We start from the raw sequence: 17235 nt of genomic DNA, 5'->3' as shown, positions 1-17235 counted from the left end.
ACATAAAGATGTCTGGCAACCATATATGGGATCGCAAAGTAAGATCTGCGATACCCTAGCAGTGAATGCAATTATATATTTATAGTATTGAATATAACATCGACCGCCCTTTTCCTACCATCTATATATGGGCATATTATCCAAAGCCAGCTTCCTATTTCTTAATATTTCTACGGAATCATGGATCGTTCTTGTTTTGTTGACCCTCTGATGGTTTTCTGGCCCACAACCGACACCGTCAGCATTCTATGTCTTAATAAACATGTTTTTCTCTGTCTTGTGCCATTTCCTAACTGGCCTATGAGTGCCAAGGTTTAAAAGTTCACTTTTCCTTCTAAAATATATCTATAACATAACATTTTCAGGCCCTATCTCCTATAGGTATTTCTTACAGAGGGCGCGCGAGACTTTGCCATGTTTCATCTCCAGCGTGGCACGTGGGAGTTGAAGCCCACACATCTTAAAAATTGCAAAGGTTGTGAAGCACTCCGTTAGGGTATTAAAAGTTTAAAAACGTCATGACTTGGTTTGCCGGATCTCCATTTTTTAAAGGGTGCCACTCAAGTGGATTTACAAAGCCGCAAAAGGGCATTGGTTAAGATTTGCTAATTTTCAAACACCTCTTTTCATCTTCGGAACACTTGGATTGCTCTATCAAGCCTTGCTTAGTAAATCGGGCGGAAAATGGGTTTTGCTATCCATCTGCTTTCCAGCCTTTTAAAACTGGGAACGTGCTTTTTTTAAAAATTGCTTTCGCATAGTTTCCTCCTTCAGTTTCATACCCACGTCTGGTCTTTTAAAAAGATTTTTTCTGCTTTTGGGTCACACAAGACCTGGTATCTTCCTAGCTGTAGAAACTAGCGGAAGATTAAATTGTAAGAGACAGCTGTGCATTCAGTATGTGGATATTTCTATGCGGTGCCCAGTTTCCACATCGTTGGGTGATATATGCATCCTATCAATTACCAAATTTGAAATGCCACGAGGGCAGTGAAGTGTGTGCATATGTTATGAAGAGTTAAAAACAATCCACAAACTTTGAAAAGGTTTAGGAAAAGCTCCTCCTACCACAGTACTAGAAGGCAAGGCAGGGCAAGAAACAATGGATGGAAATTAATCAAGGAGAGAAGCAACCTCGAATTAAAGAGACATTTCCTAACAGAACAATTAGTCAATGGAACAACTTGCCCTCAGAAGTTGGTGCTCCATCACTGGAGGTTTTTAAGAAGAAACTGGACAACCACTTGTCTGGAATGGTATGGTGATGGTGAACCTTTTTCGGTTCACCTGCTGGAAGGGCAGGGGTGGGCAGCAGGCAGGATGGGGTAGAATGACAGGGATGGCGGACCTCTTTTTTGCTCGGGTGCCAATAGGGCGTCTATGCTCGTGTGATAATGCTTGCACACGTACCCACACTCATAATGCAATGCCCTCCCTCTGCACATGCACGCACAACTCCCATCACGCATGCGTGCAGTCTTCATTGAAGCCTCCGGACTTCCAGAAGACCTGTAAGGGTGTGTTTTGCCCTCCTCAGGCTTCAGGACAGCCTGAGGAGCCTATGGATGGTGAAAAATGGGCCCGCCAGGCCTACCGGAAGTTTGTTTTTGAACTTCCTGTAGGCCTGTAGGGCCGTTTTTCGCCTTTCCCAGGCTTCAGGAGGTTTTCCAAATATGGCCTCCTCCCACCCTCCAGAAAACTGAAAATTAGCTGCCCAGTGTGCTTCACTTGCCCTCAGATATGGCTCTGAATGCCACCTGGGGCACGTTCACTACCACGGGCCTAGAAGACCGCCAAGGTCACGTCCCTCTTATTCCCTCTCTCTTATTTCGTTCCCTAGTCTCCGGAGATGGGCGGCATACAAATCTAATAAGTTGTTGTTGTTGTTGTTATCATTATTATCATTATTATTATGTCAATACAACACAGCAAACGAAATCACTATGCTGGATTTCGTATTTCATCACCAGTCGGGCGCTTCCCAAGCACCTAGGACTGCGTGATGTAGCGGCGAATTATGTTTGCCGATCCCAGTAAAGCAGCCTTTTGCAATTGACAGATGGAGATTTTGTCAATTCCGATGGTTTTTCAAATGTCCGCTGAGATCCTTTGGCACTGCACCCAGCGTGCCAAGTACCACTGGGATCACTTTCACTGGCTTATGCCAGAGTCGTTGCAGCTCGATTTTTAGATCTTTGTATTTCACTAATTTTTCTAGCTGCTTCTCCTCACTTCTGCTGTCCCCTGGGATTGCAATGTCGATGATCCATACTTTCTTTTTCTCCACAATCAGGATGTCTGGTGTGTTATGATTCAGAATTCGGTCAGTCTGAAGTCGCAAGTCCCACAGTAGTTTTGCTTGCTCATTTTCGACCACTTTTTCGGGCTTATGATCCCACCAGTTCTTTGCCACTGGTAAATGGTAGTTCCGGCACAAGTTCCATTATTATTATTATTATTATTAATAATAATAATAATAATAATTGTATGCCACTCCTCTCCGGAGACTTGGAGCGGCTCACAACAAAAACAACAATGTGACAAATCCAATATATTAAAAGATATCTAAAAACCCATTATTAAAACCATGCAACACAATCATACCATATATAAGCCCAGGGGTATTTTAATTTCCTCATGCCTGACGACATAGGTGGGTCTTCAATAGCTTACGAAAGGCAAGGAGGGTGGGGACAGTTCTGATCTCTGGGGGCAGTTGATTCCAGAGGGCCGCCACAGAGAAGGCTCTTCCCCTGGGGCCCGCCAGACGACATTGTTTAGTTGACGGGACCCCAAGAAGGCCAAGTTGTCCCACTGATTAATTGTTCAAATTGTCAGGAAATTTCTCCTTAGTTCTAAGTTGCTTCTCTCTGTTATGGTTAGCTCTGGCCCAGCTCCTGCCCCAAGGAATGTGCAGGTGGGTGTGGGGGAAACAGCCACATGCCGCAGGACTGTTTTGCTCCCGATGGAATCTGCCGACGAAGCCTCCTCTGACCAAGGAAGCATGAGTGACAGGGAAGAGGGGAGTTTGGCAGACAGCCCAGGAGGAGATCAATCATCTGTATCATCCCTGGATTCTGAACAAGAATTAATGACACATCCACGCATGCGTAGAGTGATGCATAAGAGACAACAACTGAAGGATTATTACAAGAGAAAATGAGGCCACCTGTGGTTAGGTGGGGCTGCTGTAATTAGTGCTACAGATAAAAGTGCAATCTGGTGTTTTAGCCTCATGGCAGTTTATCTGATTCATTGTTTCATCAAGATCATGGTTTTTGTGCTGTTCAAGATTGTGTGTGGACTCTCTGGACTTTAGAATTGGACTCAATTTCCCAGTTATTGGGTGAGCAATTGGATTGCATTTAACCTGTGCCTTGTGTGTACCAGAAAATCCCTCTGACATTTAAAAAGGGAGCTGTTTCTGTTTTTCTGTTTATAAAAACTTTTCCTTTTATCGTGCAGTGTGTGTCTTCCTGGACTAATTACCCTGTAATTACAGGCGGTTGAAACATGCTGGCAGAACACTCTCCCACTGCTTCTTGTCCTACCCTCAGGCACTTTAGAGAACAGCTTGACTCCTTTGTGGCAGCCCCTGAGATATTGGAACACTGCTATCATGTCTCCCCTGGTCCTTCTTTTCATTAAACTAGACCTACCCAGTTCCTGCAACCGTTCTTCATAGGTTTTAGCCTCCAGTCCTTTCTCAACCATGACCCGGATGATTGAGAATCTCCGTAGGAATCGGAGGAGCCCTCAAGATGCCCAACGCCACCGTCTTCCTCTTGTGAAGGCAACGAGCCCGCTAGCTTCGGAGGGCAGCTGGCGTTCTAGAACCTAGTCTTGTCAAGGATCTCATTATGGGAGGGGGTTCTGGAACCCCTGGACCAATCACACCCTTTTTTCCAAGAGGAGGGTTGAGTGGAAGGCCTGGTAGCTGTTCCCGCTGCCTCCCCCACTTTGAAAGAATGGATGATGCCTCTGCTTCGGCGGGGTACTCTTATCGCCACATGGAGCGGAAGATGAGTGCGATGGCTTGTACGGTCTTCAACGAACTTCGGCTGGAAGGGAAGCTGTGTGACGTCATCATCAAAGTCAACGGGTGTGAATTCAATGCTCATAAGAACATTCTCTGTAGCTGCAGCTCTTATTTTCGGTCAGTGCTCCGGCGTCTCTCGAAAGGGATGTAAGCCACCAGCCAAGGTTTCCCATCAGCTGGGAGGATGGATTCGCTCATTCTGGGCAGGGTAATAATTGGAGCCGCCTTGAGTGGCCTCGGGCCAGACAAGTGGCGTATAAGTTTAACAATAAATAGTTTCCGGAGAGGGATGGCATACAAATCTAAATTAATAATAATAATAATAACAATAAAAAATAAATAATAATAAATAATAATAATAATAATATAATAATAATAATAATAATAATAGTATAATAATAATAAGCGGCCTTTTGCAATTGACAGATGGAGATTTTGTCAATTTCATTTGAAAACCATTGGAATTGACAAAATCTCCATCTGTCAATTGCAAAAGGCCGCTTTACTGGGATCGGCAAACATAATTCACCGTAACACCACGCAGTCCTAGGTGCTTGGGAAGCGCCTGACTGGTGATGAAATATAAAATCCAGCATAGTGATCTTGTTTGCTGAGTTGTATTGACATAATAATAATAATAATAATAATAATAATAATAATAATAAGCGGCCTTTTGCAATTGACAGATGGAGATTTTGTCAATTTTATTTGAAAACCATTGGAATTGACAAAATCTCCATCTGTCAATCGCAAAACGCCGCTTTACTGGGATCGGCAAACATAATTCGCCGTTACACCACGCAGTCCTAGGTGCTTGGGAAGCGCCGACTGGTGATGAAATATGAAATCCAGCATAGTGATCTCGTTTGCTGAGTTGTATTGACATAATAATAATTATTATTATTATTATTATTGTTGTTTATTAGACTTGAATGCCGCCCCTCTCCGAAGACTTATACTGTATTTATTGTTATGGCTATCTTTATTTTTATGGTTATATATTTATTTTTCTTTTGAGAGCAGGCACCAGAACTTCATTTGTTAAAAATGAAGTAAAGAAGCAAGCAAGGAAGCTGGAGGAATTTCATTAAGCCAAGAACCTCCAAACTTAACAACTTTAAGAGTTCTGGACTTCAACACTCAGAATTCCCCAGCCAGGATTTCTGGGAGTTGAAGTCCACAAGTCTTAAAAGTTACCAAGTTTGCAGATCCCTGTAATATTAAGCCAACGGTGTCTCTTGGAGGCCCAGCACCATGACTCTTATGTTAATACCACTTTGTAAGGCCTTGGCAAAGCTACACTTGAAATATTACATTCAGGTTTGGTTGCCACGATGCAAAATGGATGTTGAGACTCTAGAAAGAGTGCAGAGAAGAGCAACAAAGAGAATTAGGGGACTGGAGGCTAAAACTTATGAACGGTTGCAGGAACTGGGCATGGCTAGTTTAATGAAAAAAAGGACTAGGGGAGACATGATAGCAGTGTTCCAATAAGAGAGCCGGGGTGGCGCAGCAGGTAGAGTGCTGTATTGCAGGCCACTGAAGCTGACTTGTAGATCTGAAGGTCAGCGGTTCAAATCTCATCACCGGCTCAAGGTTGACTCAGCCTTCCATCCTTCCGAGGTGGGTAAAATGAGGACCCGGATTGTGGGGGCAATAGCCTAGCTCTGTTTAAAAAAGTGCTACTGCTAACATGTTGTAAGCCGCCCTGACTCTAAGGAGAAGGGCGGCATAAAAATTGAATAAATAAATAAATAAATAAATAAATCTCAGGGGCTGCCACAAAGAAGAGGGAGTCAAGCTATTCTCCAATAGAATCTGAGGGTAGAACAAGGAGCAACGGGTGGAAACTAAACAAGGAGAGAAACAACTTAGAACTAAGGAGAAATTTCCTGACATTTAGAACAATTAACCAGTGGAACTGCCTGCCTCCAGAAGTTGTGAATGCTCCAACACTGGAAGTTTTTAAGAAGATGTTGGATAACTATTTGTCTGAAGTAGTGTAGAGTTTCCTGCCTAGACAAGGGGTTGGACTAGAACAGTGTTTCCCAACCTTGGCAACTTGAAGATATCTGGACTTCAACTCCCAGAATTTCCCAGCCAGCATTCGCTGGCTGGGGAATTCTGGGAATTGAAGTCCAAATATCTTCAAGTTGCCAAGGTTGGGAAACACTGGACTAGAAGACCTCCAAGGTCCCTTTCAACTCTGTTGTTGTTGTTGTTGTTGTTGTTGTTGTTGTTGTTGTTGTTATTATTATTATTATTATTATTATTATTATTATTATTATTATTATTATCCTCTTTCAGAGCTCTATTTACCAGTAGTTGGAACAACTCCGAAAAAAAGATATATAATATTCCTGGTATTACCCCCGATATGATGAAACTCATTATCGAATACGCTTACACAAGGACAGTGCCCATTACTGTGGACAATGTGGAGAGGCTCCTGGTGGCCGCCGACCAGTTTAACGTGATGGGTATCGTCAGGGCCTGCTCCGACTTTATGAAGTCTCAGCTCTGCTTGGAGAATTGCATCGGCATCTGTAAATTCACAGAGTATTACTACTGCCCGGAGCTACGTCAGGCCGCCTACATGTTCATCCTGCACAACTTTGAGGAGATGGTAAAAGCGTCTACTGAATTCTTGGAGCTCTCGGTCAATGAGTTTAAGGACATCATTGAAAAGGACGAACTCAACGTGAAGCAGGAAGACGCTGTCTTCGAAGCCATTCTCAAGTGGATCGCCCATGAACCCCCCAACCGGAAACAGCACATGGCGGTCCTGCTACCGAAGGTGAATAATAATAATAATAATAATAATAATAATAATAATAATAATAATAATAATAATAATAATCTTTGTCAGCTGCCATTTTATTTTATTATTTTAATTTTATATTTTATATTATTTTATATTTTATATTATTTTATATTATTTTATTTTTTATTTTATTTTATTTTATATTTTATCATTTTATTTTATTTTGTTTTGTTTTATGTTTGATCTCTATCCCGCCCTTCTCCTGAGATTCAGGGTGACTTATGACAATAATTAGTGCAGAAACATGTTAGAAATCTAGGATTAAAACACAATCCTAAAATCCCAATACTTAAAATCAATCAATCACATTCATCCCATCTTGCACCATACATTCAATCGTTGGCCAGGGCTAGATATTGGAAACTCAGTGGCCCCAAGACTGTCGGCAGAGGTGGATTTTTAAAACCTTAAGGAAGGCGGAGAGAGTCGGGGCAGTGCGTATCTCTGGAGGGAGTTTGTTTCGTAGGGCCGGGGCCACCATAGAGAAGGCTCTTCCCCTACGCCCCCTACTTCCCCAGATGGCATTGTCTGGCTGACGGGAGCTGGAGAAGGCTGGCTCTGTGGGACCTGACCGGTTGCTGGGATGCACAAGGCAGAAGACGGTCCCGTAAGTAATCTTATGCTCACTGTTTTGCAGTGACGGTCTGCAATGAAACTGTGGGGAGGAGGAATTATTATTATTATTATTATTATTATTATTATTATTATTATTATTATTATTATTATTATTATTATTTATTAGATTTGTATGCCGCCCCTCTCTGTAGACTCGGGGCGGCTCACAACAACAATAAAACAATGTATAACAAATCTAAAAATTTAAAAGTCACTAAAAACCCTTATTAAAAAGCAAAAACATATACACAAACATACCATGCATAAACTGTATAGGCCCGGGGGAGATGTCTCAATTCCCCCATGGCAGAGGTGGGTTTTAAGGAGTTTACGAAAGGCAAAGAGGGTGGGGGCAATTCTAATCTCTGGGGGGAGCTGGTTCCAGAGAGTTGGGGCCGTCACAGAGAAGGCTCTTCCCCTGGGTCCCGCCAAACAACATTGTTTAGTCAACGGGACCTGGAGAAGGCCAACTCTGTGGGACCTAACCAGTCGCTGGGATTTGTGAATGAAGGGAGTGGGGTGCTTGGGGGAAAGCAAAAATAGAAGCTACCTTGAGGCACTGCTTCAAGGTCACCCAACCTTGAGCTGGTCAGGATCGAACTGCTGGCAGTGGGCAGAGTCAGCCTGTTGGGGCAGAGTGTGTTTTGCACACCCAGAAGGTGACCCACCAGCTAGCCACAGTTAACCACTATACCTAATTGAAGTCTTCAATGAAACACAGCAGCAGGCTTTCTTGTAAAATATATATATTTTAATCGTCTTCTTCTTCTTCTTCTTCTTCTTCTTCTTCTTCTTCTTCTTCTTCTTCTTCTTCTTTTTATCTATCTATCTATCTATTTATCTATCTATCTATCTATCTATATCTATCTTACAACATAATAACAATACAAAAAGATACAGCAATAAAAAAAGTTGAATATAAGCTCTAAAAAACTACCTACTATATAAAAACTACTATATAAGCTCTAAAAAAACTTATCAAACTGCTTCTCTACCTAAACTTTTATATTTAACCACTATACTAAAGTATCCTACAATTCTAGTTATATAACTCTTATTCCACCACTGCAAGCACTAAGCAACCACTAAGCACTAACCACAAACTACTATTAAAAACCACTCTCTGTAACAAACCAAACTCTCCTATAACAAACCACTCTATTACAAACCACACCCGTGCAAGGGTGTTACTTCTTTAATATAGGTTACAGCCAATCAGGTTGCGGCACAATTAGCAAACCCATCATTTCATGGTGATGATGGCTTACATCAGCCTCTCTCATGGGTAGAAACCATTTACTTGCATTGTGATATTACCTTCAGAACTAAGCTTAGTCTGACAACAGCCTGCAATATTGCATCTTAACCTCTGTGTCCCCTTAATCTTAAAGATTCTCAGTTGTCCAGTTGTCTGAGAATTGAGCCATGGCAGCAGGACTTATTTTCGCTAGTTCCAGTTGGCTCAACCTTCAGAGTTTGTTTGTTTGTTTGTTTGTTTGTTTGTTTGTTTGTTTGTTTGTTTATTTGTTTATTTGTTTATTTATTTATTTATTTATTTATTTATTTATTTATTTATTTATTTATTTATTTATTTATTTATTTATTTATTTATTTATTTATTTATTTATTTATTTATTTATTTATTTATTTATTTATTTATTTATTTATTTATTTATTTATTTATTTATTTATTTATTTATTTATTTATTTATTTATTTATTTATTTATTTATTTATTTAGAGTTGAAAGGGACCTTAAAGGTCATCAAGTTCAACCCCCTGCCTGAGCAGGAAATCCTACATCACCCCAGCCAAATGGCAGTCCAATCTCCTCTTGAAATCTCCTCTTGTCCAAAGTTGGGGAGTCCACAACCTCCGCTTGCAGGCCGTTCCACTGGTTGATCGCTCTCACTGTCAGGAAATTCTTTCTTATCTCCAGGTTGAATCTTTCCTTGCTCAGTTTCCAACCGTTGTTCCTCATCCGGCCCTCTGGTGCCCTAAAAAACAGTGTGTCCCCCTCCTCTCTGTGGCAACCCCCTTAAGTACCTGTATACAGCTATCATGTCCCCCCTAGCCCTTCTCTTCCCCGGAGGCTGGAGAATAGAAACATAGAAGATTGATGGCAGAAAAAGACTTCATGGTCCATGTCGTTTGCCCTTATATTATTTCTTGTATTTTCCATTAGGGTGGATATATGTTTATCCACACTGCATAGCAGACATTAATACAATTGAAGGAGTCCAGAAATACTTCAAAGAAGAGTCCTCCACTCCTCCTCGCGCAACAAATTACCTTACTGCTCCAGACTTCAATTACTATGTTTAGAAAATTTACAGTTACGCCGCCTCTGAACTGATTTAACCATTATTCATAAAATCATGCATCATAATGTACTCCTTGTTAGTGATTACTTCACATTTAACAACAACAACAACACAAGAGCACGCAATATATGCAAACTAAATGTAAATCGCTCCAAACTAGACTGCAGAAAATACGATTTTAGCAATAGAGTGGTCAACGCCTGGAATTCACTACCAGACTCTGTTGTTTCCTTCCCCTAATCCCAAAACCTTCAACCTTACATTATCTACAATAGATCTCTCCCCTTTTCTAAGAGGTCTGTAAGGGGCAGGCATAATTGCACCTTCGCGCCTACCGTTCCTATCCTAATGTCTTTTTTTATCTTTTCTCTCTCTACTTTATACTTATATTATGTTAAACATACTACAATACAATACAATACTATATCTGTATGACAAAATAAATAAATAAATAAAATGTTTAAATTCAGTTACTGTGGATTTACCAACCACGTCTGCTGGAAGTTTGTTCCAAGCATCTACTACTCTTTCAGTAAAATAATATTTTCTCACGTTACTTCTGATCTTTCCTCCAGCTCACCTCAGATTGTGGCCCCTTGTTCTTGTGTTCACTTTCCTATTGAAAACACTTCTCTCCTGAACCTTATTTAACACTTTAACATATTTAAAGGTTTCGATCATGTCCCCGATGGCCTTCTTGAAAACACCCACAATCCTCTCACAACAACCCTCCTCCTGTCTTTGAAGGTCCGCCTGGCCTTGATGCACGCGGAGTATTTCATGAACAACGTCAAAATGCACGATTATGTGAAGGACAGCGAGGAGTGCAAGCCCATCGTGATCGACGCCCTCAAAGCCATGTACGACCTGAACATGAACGGCCCTTCGAGTTCCGACTTCACCAACCCGCTGACGAGACCCCGGCTCCCTTACGCCATCCTCTTTGCCATCGGGGGCTGGAGTGGAGGGAGCCCAACCAACGCCATTGAGACGTACGACGCCCGGGCGGATCGTTGGGTGAATGTGACGTGCCAGCAGGAGAGTCCGCGGGCGTACCACGGCGCTGCCTACCTCAAGGGCTACGTCTACATCATCGGCGGCTTTGACAGCGTGGACTATTTCAACAGCGTCAAGCGGTTTGAGCCCATCAAAAAGACCTGGCACCAGGTGGCCCCCATGCACTCCAGGCGCTGCTACGTCAGCGTCACCGTCCTCGATAACTTCATCTACGCCATGGGCGGCTTTGACGGCTACGTGCGGCTCAACACGGCAGAGAGGTACGAGCCTGAGACCAACCAGTGGACCTTAATCGCTCCCATGCACGAGCAGAGGAGCGACGCAAGTGCCACGACACTCTACGGAAAGGTAATTAATAATAATAATAATAATAATAATAATAATAATAATAATAATAATAATTTATTAGATTTGTATGCCGCCCCTCTCCGAAGACTCGGACTAATTATTGGGCAGAATTGTCCAGCAGTGAACACAAATGCCAGGTCCTTTGCACGCTCATGCCTAGGGTCAATGATGGTGAATCTTTTTTCCCTTGGGTGTCAAAAGAGCATGTGCACATGTTATCGCACATGTGCAAGTGCTCACGCCCATAATTCAATGCCTGGGGAGGGTGAAACCAGCTTTCCACGCTCCCCGGAGGTCAAAAAAGGCTTGTTTCCCAACTTCTGGTGGGCCCAATAGACTCATGTTTCGCCCTCCCAGGCTCCAAAAGCTTCCATCCCCCAGAAACCAAAAACACCCCCCCAGAGCCTCTGTGCGAGCCAAAAATCAGCTGACCAGCATACACATGCAGTAATGGGCAGCCAAAATTTTACTGCCACACTGTGGGTGTGGCTTATTTGTGGGTGTGGCTTAACGGTCATGTGACTGGGTAGGAGTGGCTCGCCGGCCATGTGGCCAGGTGGGAGTGGCTTGAACGATCATCATCGTTCAAGTGAACTCTTAAGTCCTTGACTTACAACCTTACCAGTGACGCTTGCTGGGGTGACAATTTGCTTTTCCCGCGCTCTCCTTCCTGGGTCACCCTGCCGCCTCTGGCTGGGTAGCTAGGCGAACGGGTGCTGCCAGAAGCATAAATGCTGCCAGCGCCGCTCCTATTCACACCTTCTGCTTGCACCTCAGGCGGGAGGTGGCAGTGTGAGGCTGGAGGGGAGCCAGGCAGGAGAGAGGGAAGCTCGTCCGAGGCCAGGAAGGAGGAAAGAGGAAAAAAGCAAGGAGCGCAGACGCAGCAGCAGGGGGGGGGGGGAAAGAGAGCTGAGCTGAGACCGGTAATCCAGGAAGTGACAGCCGCCGATCAGCTGGAGCTGCGCATGCAGCTTCATTTCTGCCAGTGGAACTATGTTCCACCCCGTCCTGCCTGCTGCCCACCCCTGCACACATGCATGTTGGAGCTGAGCTAAGGCAACAGCTTGTGTGCCAGACGATATGACTCTGTGTGCCACCTGGGGCACTCGTGCCATAGATTTGCCCTCACTGCCCTAGGTCATCTTCTTCTTCTTCTTTAGATGAGCCCATAATCCCTTGCAGGGTGGAGTCTGGGAAACTAAATGGAGCTGAGGGTATACTGGCCAGATGCCCTTCTTGTCACCAATGCGGAGTTTCTTTCAGCAGGGTTCCAAGTAACATACCCGTGAAGTGTTAATACCACTTGATAATGCCTTGGTAAGGCCACACCTGGAATACTGCATTCAGTTTTGGTCGCCACCATGCAAAAAGGATGTGGAGACTCTAGAAAGAGTGCAGAGGAAGGCAACAAAGAGGATTAGGGGACTGGAGGCTAAAATGTATGAAGAACGGTTGCAGGAAATTGGCATGGCTAGTTTAATGAAAAGAAGGACCAGGGGAGACATGATAGCAGTGTTCCAATATATCAGGGGTAGCCACAAAGAAGAGGGAGTCAACCTATTCTCCAACGCACATGAGGGTTGAACAAGAAGCAATGGGTGGAAACTAAACAAGGAAAGAAGTAATTTAGAATTAAGGAGACATTTCCTGACAGTCAGAACAATTAATCTGTAGAACAACCTGCCTCCAGAAGTTGTGAATGCTCCAATACTGGAAGCACATGGTTCTAGTGCAGCTGACCACATGTAGTTGAAAGTGTGCATGGGGATTTTATACTTTCGGTTTTGCATTTGAGCTTCCTGTTCCTTTGCAAGAACATGGTATTCTATTGGCTTTTTAAAGTGATTATGTAAGGCTCTATAGGTTGTCTGAGCTCCCAGGTTTGGTTGAAATTTGGACTGCTGAGATGATGCAAGAAAGAGGCTTGTGTTTTTGAAAAGGTGTTGGGCAATTCCTATTATGGCTTAATGGCTCTCATTTTGGTTTGGATCTTGAATGAGGTCCCCTCTCACTCTGCCTTTGTTCAGACTTTGCTGCAGGGAATTTTGAAATCTCCTGTCTTGAATGGAGATTTCTGCCTGCGGTATATGCTTTGCCTATGAATAGAGCTATCTCTCTCTTTATCTCTTAAGTGCTGACATCAGCTATTAAGAAAAGGTGGAGGCTGATGTCTCCCTCCTTAAAAAAAAAAACCTTCTCATCCATTCTGCCTTTTTAATATTTCTCAATTTTTTTCATCCTTCTAGGAGAAGGGGTGGGTGCTAACTTTCTACACTGCAGTATAAACACCAGTTCTCTTCAGGTTCTACACCTCACGTGAAGATTTCAGTGTCATTACACATATGATTAATGCCCTTCCAACATTCTCAGTGCTAGCATGCATCTAATTAATTCCCCCACCTCCTCTTTTTCCTTTTTTCGTTTTGCAACTACAAGGTTTACATTTGTGGTGGTTTCAATGGGAACGAGTGTCTCTTCACGGCGGAAGTCTATGATGCCAAGGTGGACCAGTGGAGCTTAATTGCTCCCATGCGAAGCCGGCGCAGCGGGATCGGTGTGATTGCGTACGGAGAACACGTCTACGCGGTAAGGCTGGGGTCCTCTTGGGCTGGTAATGGCAGGAGAGACTGCAGCATCCTTAGCATTTAGACTTATAGACCGCTTCACAGTGCTTTTACAGCCCTCTCTAAGCTATTTACAGGATCAGCGTATTGTCCTCCAATATTCTGTGTACCTTCTTTAGCTATGGGGATTCATCGCAAATATGTGCCTTCATCATAGCGAGATATGTATACCTTTTGTATACTTGCAATGGGTCAATTTTGGTTGGTCAGCCAAAAGTCATAAATCCTGTGTAAGTCATTTGTCTCCAGATGTCCAAGAACTCCAAAATCTTTGTTGACTTGGGTGACGACCAATTTGGTGATGGTTATAACTTTGGATGGTCAACAAACTGCCGTAAGACAAGGAGTACATTTATCACCCAAGAATCTGCTACTAGAATCAAAGAGATTTTAAAACGTTTAGATTCTAAGAATCTGAAACGGTTCTTGGATGTTCTGTCTTTATTATATTGATGGTCTTTGACTGTAATAAAGATTTTACTTACCTAATTCTGCGTACCTGACCAAAGTTTTTCTACCAGTTCTGCAAACCTGACCGTACCCGTAGGAGCCCATCACTGTTTGCCACAAAGAAGAGGGAGTCAAACTATTCTACAAAGCACCTGAGGGTAGACAATGAGTGGAAACTAATCCAGGAGAGAAGCAACTAAGAGCTAAGGAGAAATTTCCTGACAGTGAAAACAATTAATCAGTGGAACAAACTTGCCTTCAGAAGTTGTGGGTGCTCCAATGCTGGAAGCTTTTAAGAAGATGTTGGATAACCATTTGTCTGTGAAATAGTGTAGGGATTCCAGCCTTCCATCCATCCTTCCGAGGCGGGTCAAATGAGGACCAGATTGTTGGGGGCAATATGCTGGTTCTTTTAAACCCTTAGAGAGGGCTGTAAAAGCACTATGAAGCAGTATATAAGTCTAAGTGCTATTGCTATTGCTATAAAATTGAAGGTGGTTGAGTGGGAAGATTCTGAAAATTGGTCCACTTGACAAAGAATGAACCAATACACAAGTTATTGACTAATAGTGAAACAATGAAAAAAAATTAAAGAAGGGCCTGCAACCAAACTAAACCACTTGATAAATACACAAAACAAAGCAGAATAAAATAAAAATAGAACAAAGAATAGGATGGACCTGGTATGAAAACATACCTTTAGGTTGCAAACCAAGAAAGTCAACAGAGCAGTTGACAGTGATGTCTTCTATGTAAAAGATAAATGTATGGACTTAGTGAAAGAGAAATAGACCCAAATAAGCCATTAGTAGAAATTACAACTATGTATATATCTAAAAGGCTGTAAGTGTAAAATACACTGTTGAAAAAAATAAAGGGAAAACTTAAAGAACAGAACATAACACTAAATAAATCAAACTTCTGTGAAATCAAACTGTCCACTTAGGAAGCAACACTGATTGACAATCAATTTCACATGTTGTCAGCACGTTCAACTTTGTAATTCTTTGTATTCTAATTCTAAATTTTGGATTTTCTCCATTCACCCATCATCTGTCACGGGGCCAAGGCGCCCCTTTCCCTTAAATTGTTCCTCGGTTTCATTCTTGCCATCTGCAGGTAGGCGGTTTTGACGGCGCCAACCGGCTGCGGAGCGCCGAGGCGTACAACCCGATCGCCAACACCTGGCGCACGATCCCGACCATGTTCAACCCTCGGAGCAACTTCGGCATCGAAGTGGTGGACGACCTGCTCTTTGTGGTGGGCGGCTTCAACGGCTTCACGACCACGTTCAACGTTGAGTGTTACGATGAGAAGACAGACGAGTGGTATGATGCCCATGACATGAGCATCTACCGCAGTGCGCTGAGCTGCTGCGTGGTCCCGGGACTGCCCAACGTCGGGGAGTACGCTGCCAGGCGGGACAACTACGTGGGGTCATCCCAGAGAGACGAGGTCAAATATTCGTCCTCCACTAGCACGCTCCCAGTGTGAAAAAAAAAATCGCTCCTTGACTAATAAAGCCCTCTAAGCAAGAACTAGATGTATAAGTAAAATGGCCTTTTTTCTTCCTTCTTAGATAAACCAAGAGGCTAGTCCTGATTAGAGGTGGGAAAACAGCGTTTCTCATTGTCGGCTAATTTAGAGAGACAGTTTGGCCTAGTGGTTTGGTACCAGGTTAGAAATCAGGAGATTGTGAGTTCTAGTCCCACCTTGGCCATGAAAGCCAGCTAGATGACTTTGACCCAGACACCAGAACAGTGAATTGTAGTCCTGCCTTAGGCATGAAATTTGGCGGGATGACTTTTGGCCAATCACCAGGAGACCGTGAGTTCTAGTCTAGCTATGAAAGCCAGCAAGATGACTTTGACCTATTCACCAGGAGATGGGGAGTTCTACTCCTGCCTTAGGCATGAAAGATGGCTGGGTTACTTTTGGACAATCACTAGGCGATGGTGAGTTCTAGTTCTGCCTTAGGGATGAAAGCTGCCGGGGTGACTTTTAGCCAATCACCAGGAGATGGTGAATTCTAGTCCTGTCTTAGGCATGAAAGCCAGCTGAGTGACTTTGGGCAAATCACCAGGAGGCTGTGAGTTCTAGTCCTTCTTTAGCTGTGGAAATCACCTGGGTGAATTTTGGCCAATCACCAGGATATTGTGAGTTCTAGTTCTGCCTTAGGCATGAAAGCTGGATAGGTGACTTTATGCCAATCTCTCTTCCCCACCCCTCTCTCTCTACCCGACCTCCCTCACAAGATTGTTGCTGTGGGGAAAAACAGGAAGAGGAATATATGTTGGATAAGTTCATCCCCTTGAGTTATTTGTAATCACAATAAAGGCCAATAAGGAGTACAGTATATGAAGAAAGCTCTGAAGAGATGGATAGAGAAAGAATAACGCCAGGGACAAATATCTCAGTAGAAAGTTTGGGATGTTACTGGCTGTTAAAGGCAGCGGAAGGGGGGGGGGTGATTGCTAGTCAGTTTTGCTTTGCATACACCTAAACTCAGGAGGCCGAACCCTGGATTGGATTAAATTAATTCCTACCTTGGGCAATCCAAATCCAGGTAAAGGGGTGTCCCGATTTCTGGTTTTCCAGTTGCAGGGATGGGTCCCTCCCACCAGTGAGTGGCTAAAGAGGGGCACGCATCTAAATGCGGGAATGATAAAATTTCTGCATACAGAACCGCTAGATCTCCCGATGTGGATCCAAATGCAGGAGTCGCTAACTTTCAGCGGTACATCTGGAGCAGGCATTGCTAAATCTCTGGGGTGGCTCCGAATGTGGGGCTTGTGAGATCTCCGTTGAACGTCTGAATAGGGGGGCATGAAGATAATAATAATAATAATAATAATAATAATAATAATAATAATAATAATAAAGCCTATTGTCCATGTCATCATTTTTTTTTCTTTTATTTCTTGTTCTTGTTTTTTTTTGTTGGACAAATTCTAATAAAAATAAAAAAATAAAATATGCAATCACTAAACTTTTT

The 17235-nt window shown here is 43.1% G+C and overlaps 1 protein-coding gene across 1 annotated transcript; it reads left to right on the top strand.

Moving 5' to 3' along the window:
- The first annotated feature begins 6401 nt into the window (after nt 1–6401).
- KLHL10 (kelch like family member 10) lies at nt 6402–15734 on the top strand. The gene is made up of 4 exons (XM_070761781.1): nt 6402–6836; nt 10549–11166; nt 13603–13752; nt 15360–15734. Exons 1-4 carry the CDS (start codon nt 6417–6419, stop codon nt 15732–15734), a joined length of 1563 nt encoding a protein of 520 aa, XP_070617882.1. The 5' UTR covers nt 6402–6416.
- The last annotated feature ends 1501 nt before the right edge of the window (nt 15735–17235 follow it).

Source organism: Erythrolamprus reginae, chromosome 9 (genome assembly GCF_031021105.1).
Source record: "Erythrolamprus reginae isolate rEryReg1 chromosome 9, rEryReg1.hap1, whole genome shotgun sequence".
In the NCBI taxonomy this organism is placed as follows: Eukaryota; Metazoa; Chordata; class Lepidosauria; order Squamata; family Dipsadidae; genus Erythrolamprus; species Erythrolamprus reginae.
Note: the sequence above shows the minus strand (reverse complement) of the source record. Positions and strands in the feature narration are given on the sequence as shown.

What these genes read in the sequence shown, in the direction of transcription:
- KLHL10 (XM_070761781.1), top strand. Translation starts at nt 6,417, where the DNA reads ATGATGAAACTCATTATCGAATACGCTTACACAAGGACAGTGCCCATT. An exon ending in CCACGACACTCTACGGAAAG is followed by an intron (nt 11,167 to 13,602) that starts GTAATTAATAAT and finishes TGCAACTACAAG; the next exon opens with GTTTACATTTGTGGTGGTTT. An exon ending in ACGGAGAACACGTCTACGCG is followed by an intron (nt 13,753 to 15,359) that starts GTAAGGCTGGGG and finishes TGCCATCTGCAG; the next exon opens with GTAGGCGGTTTTGACGGCGC.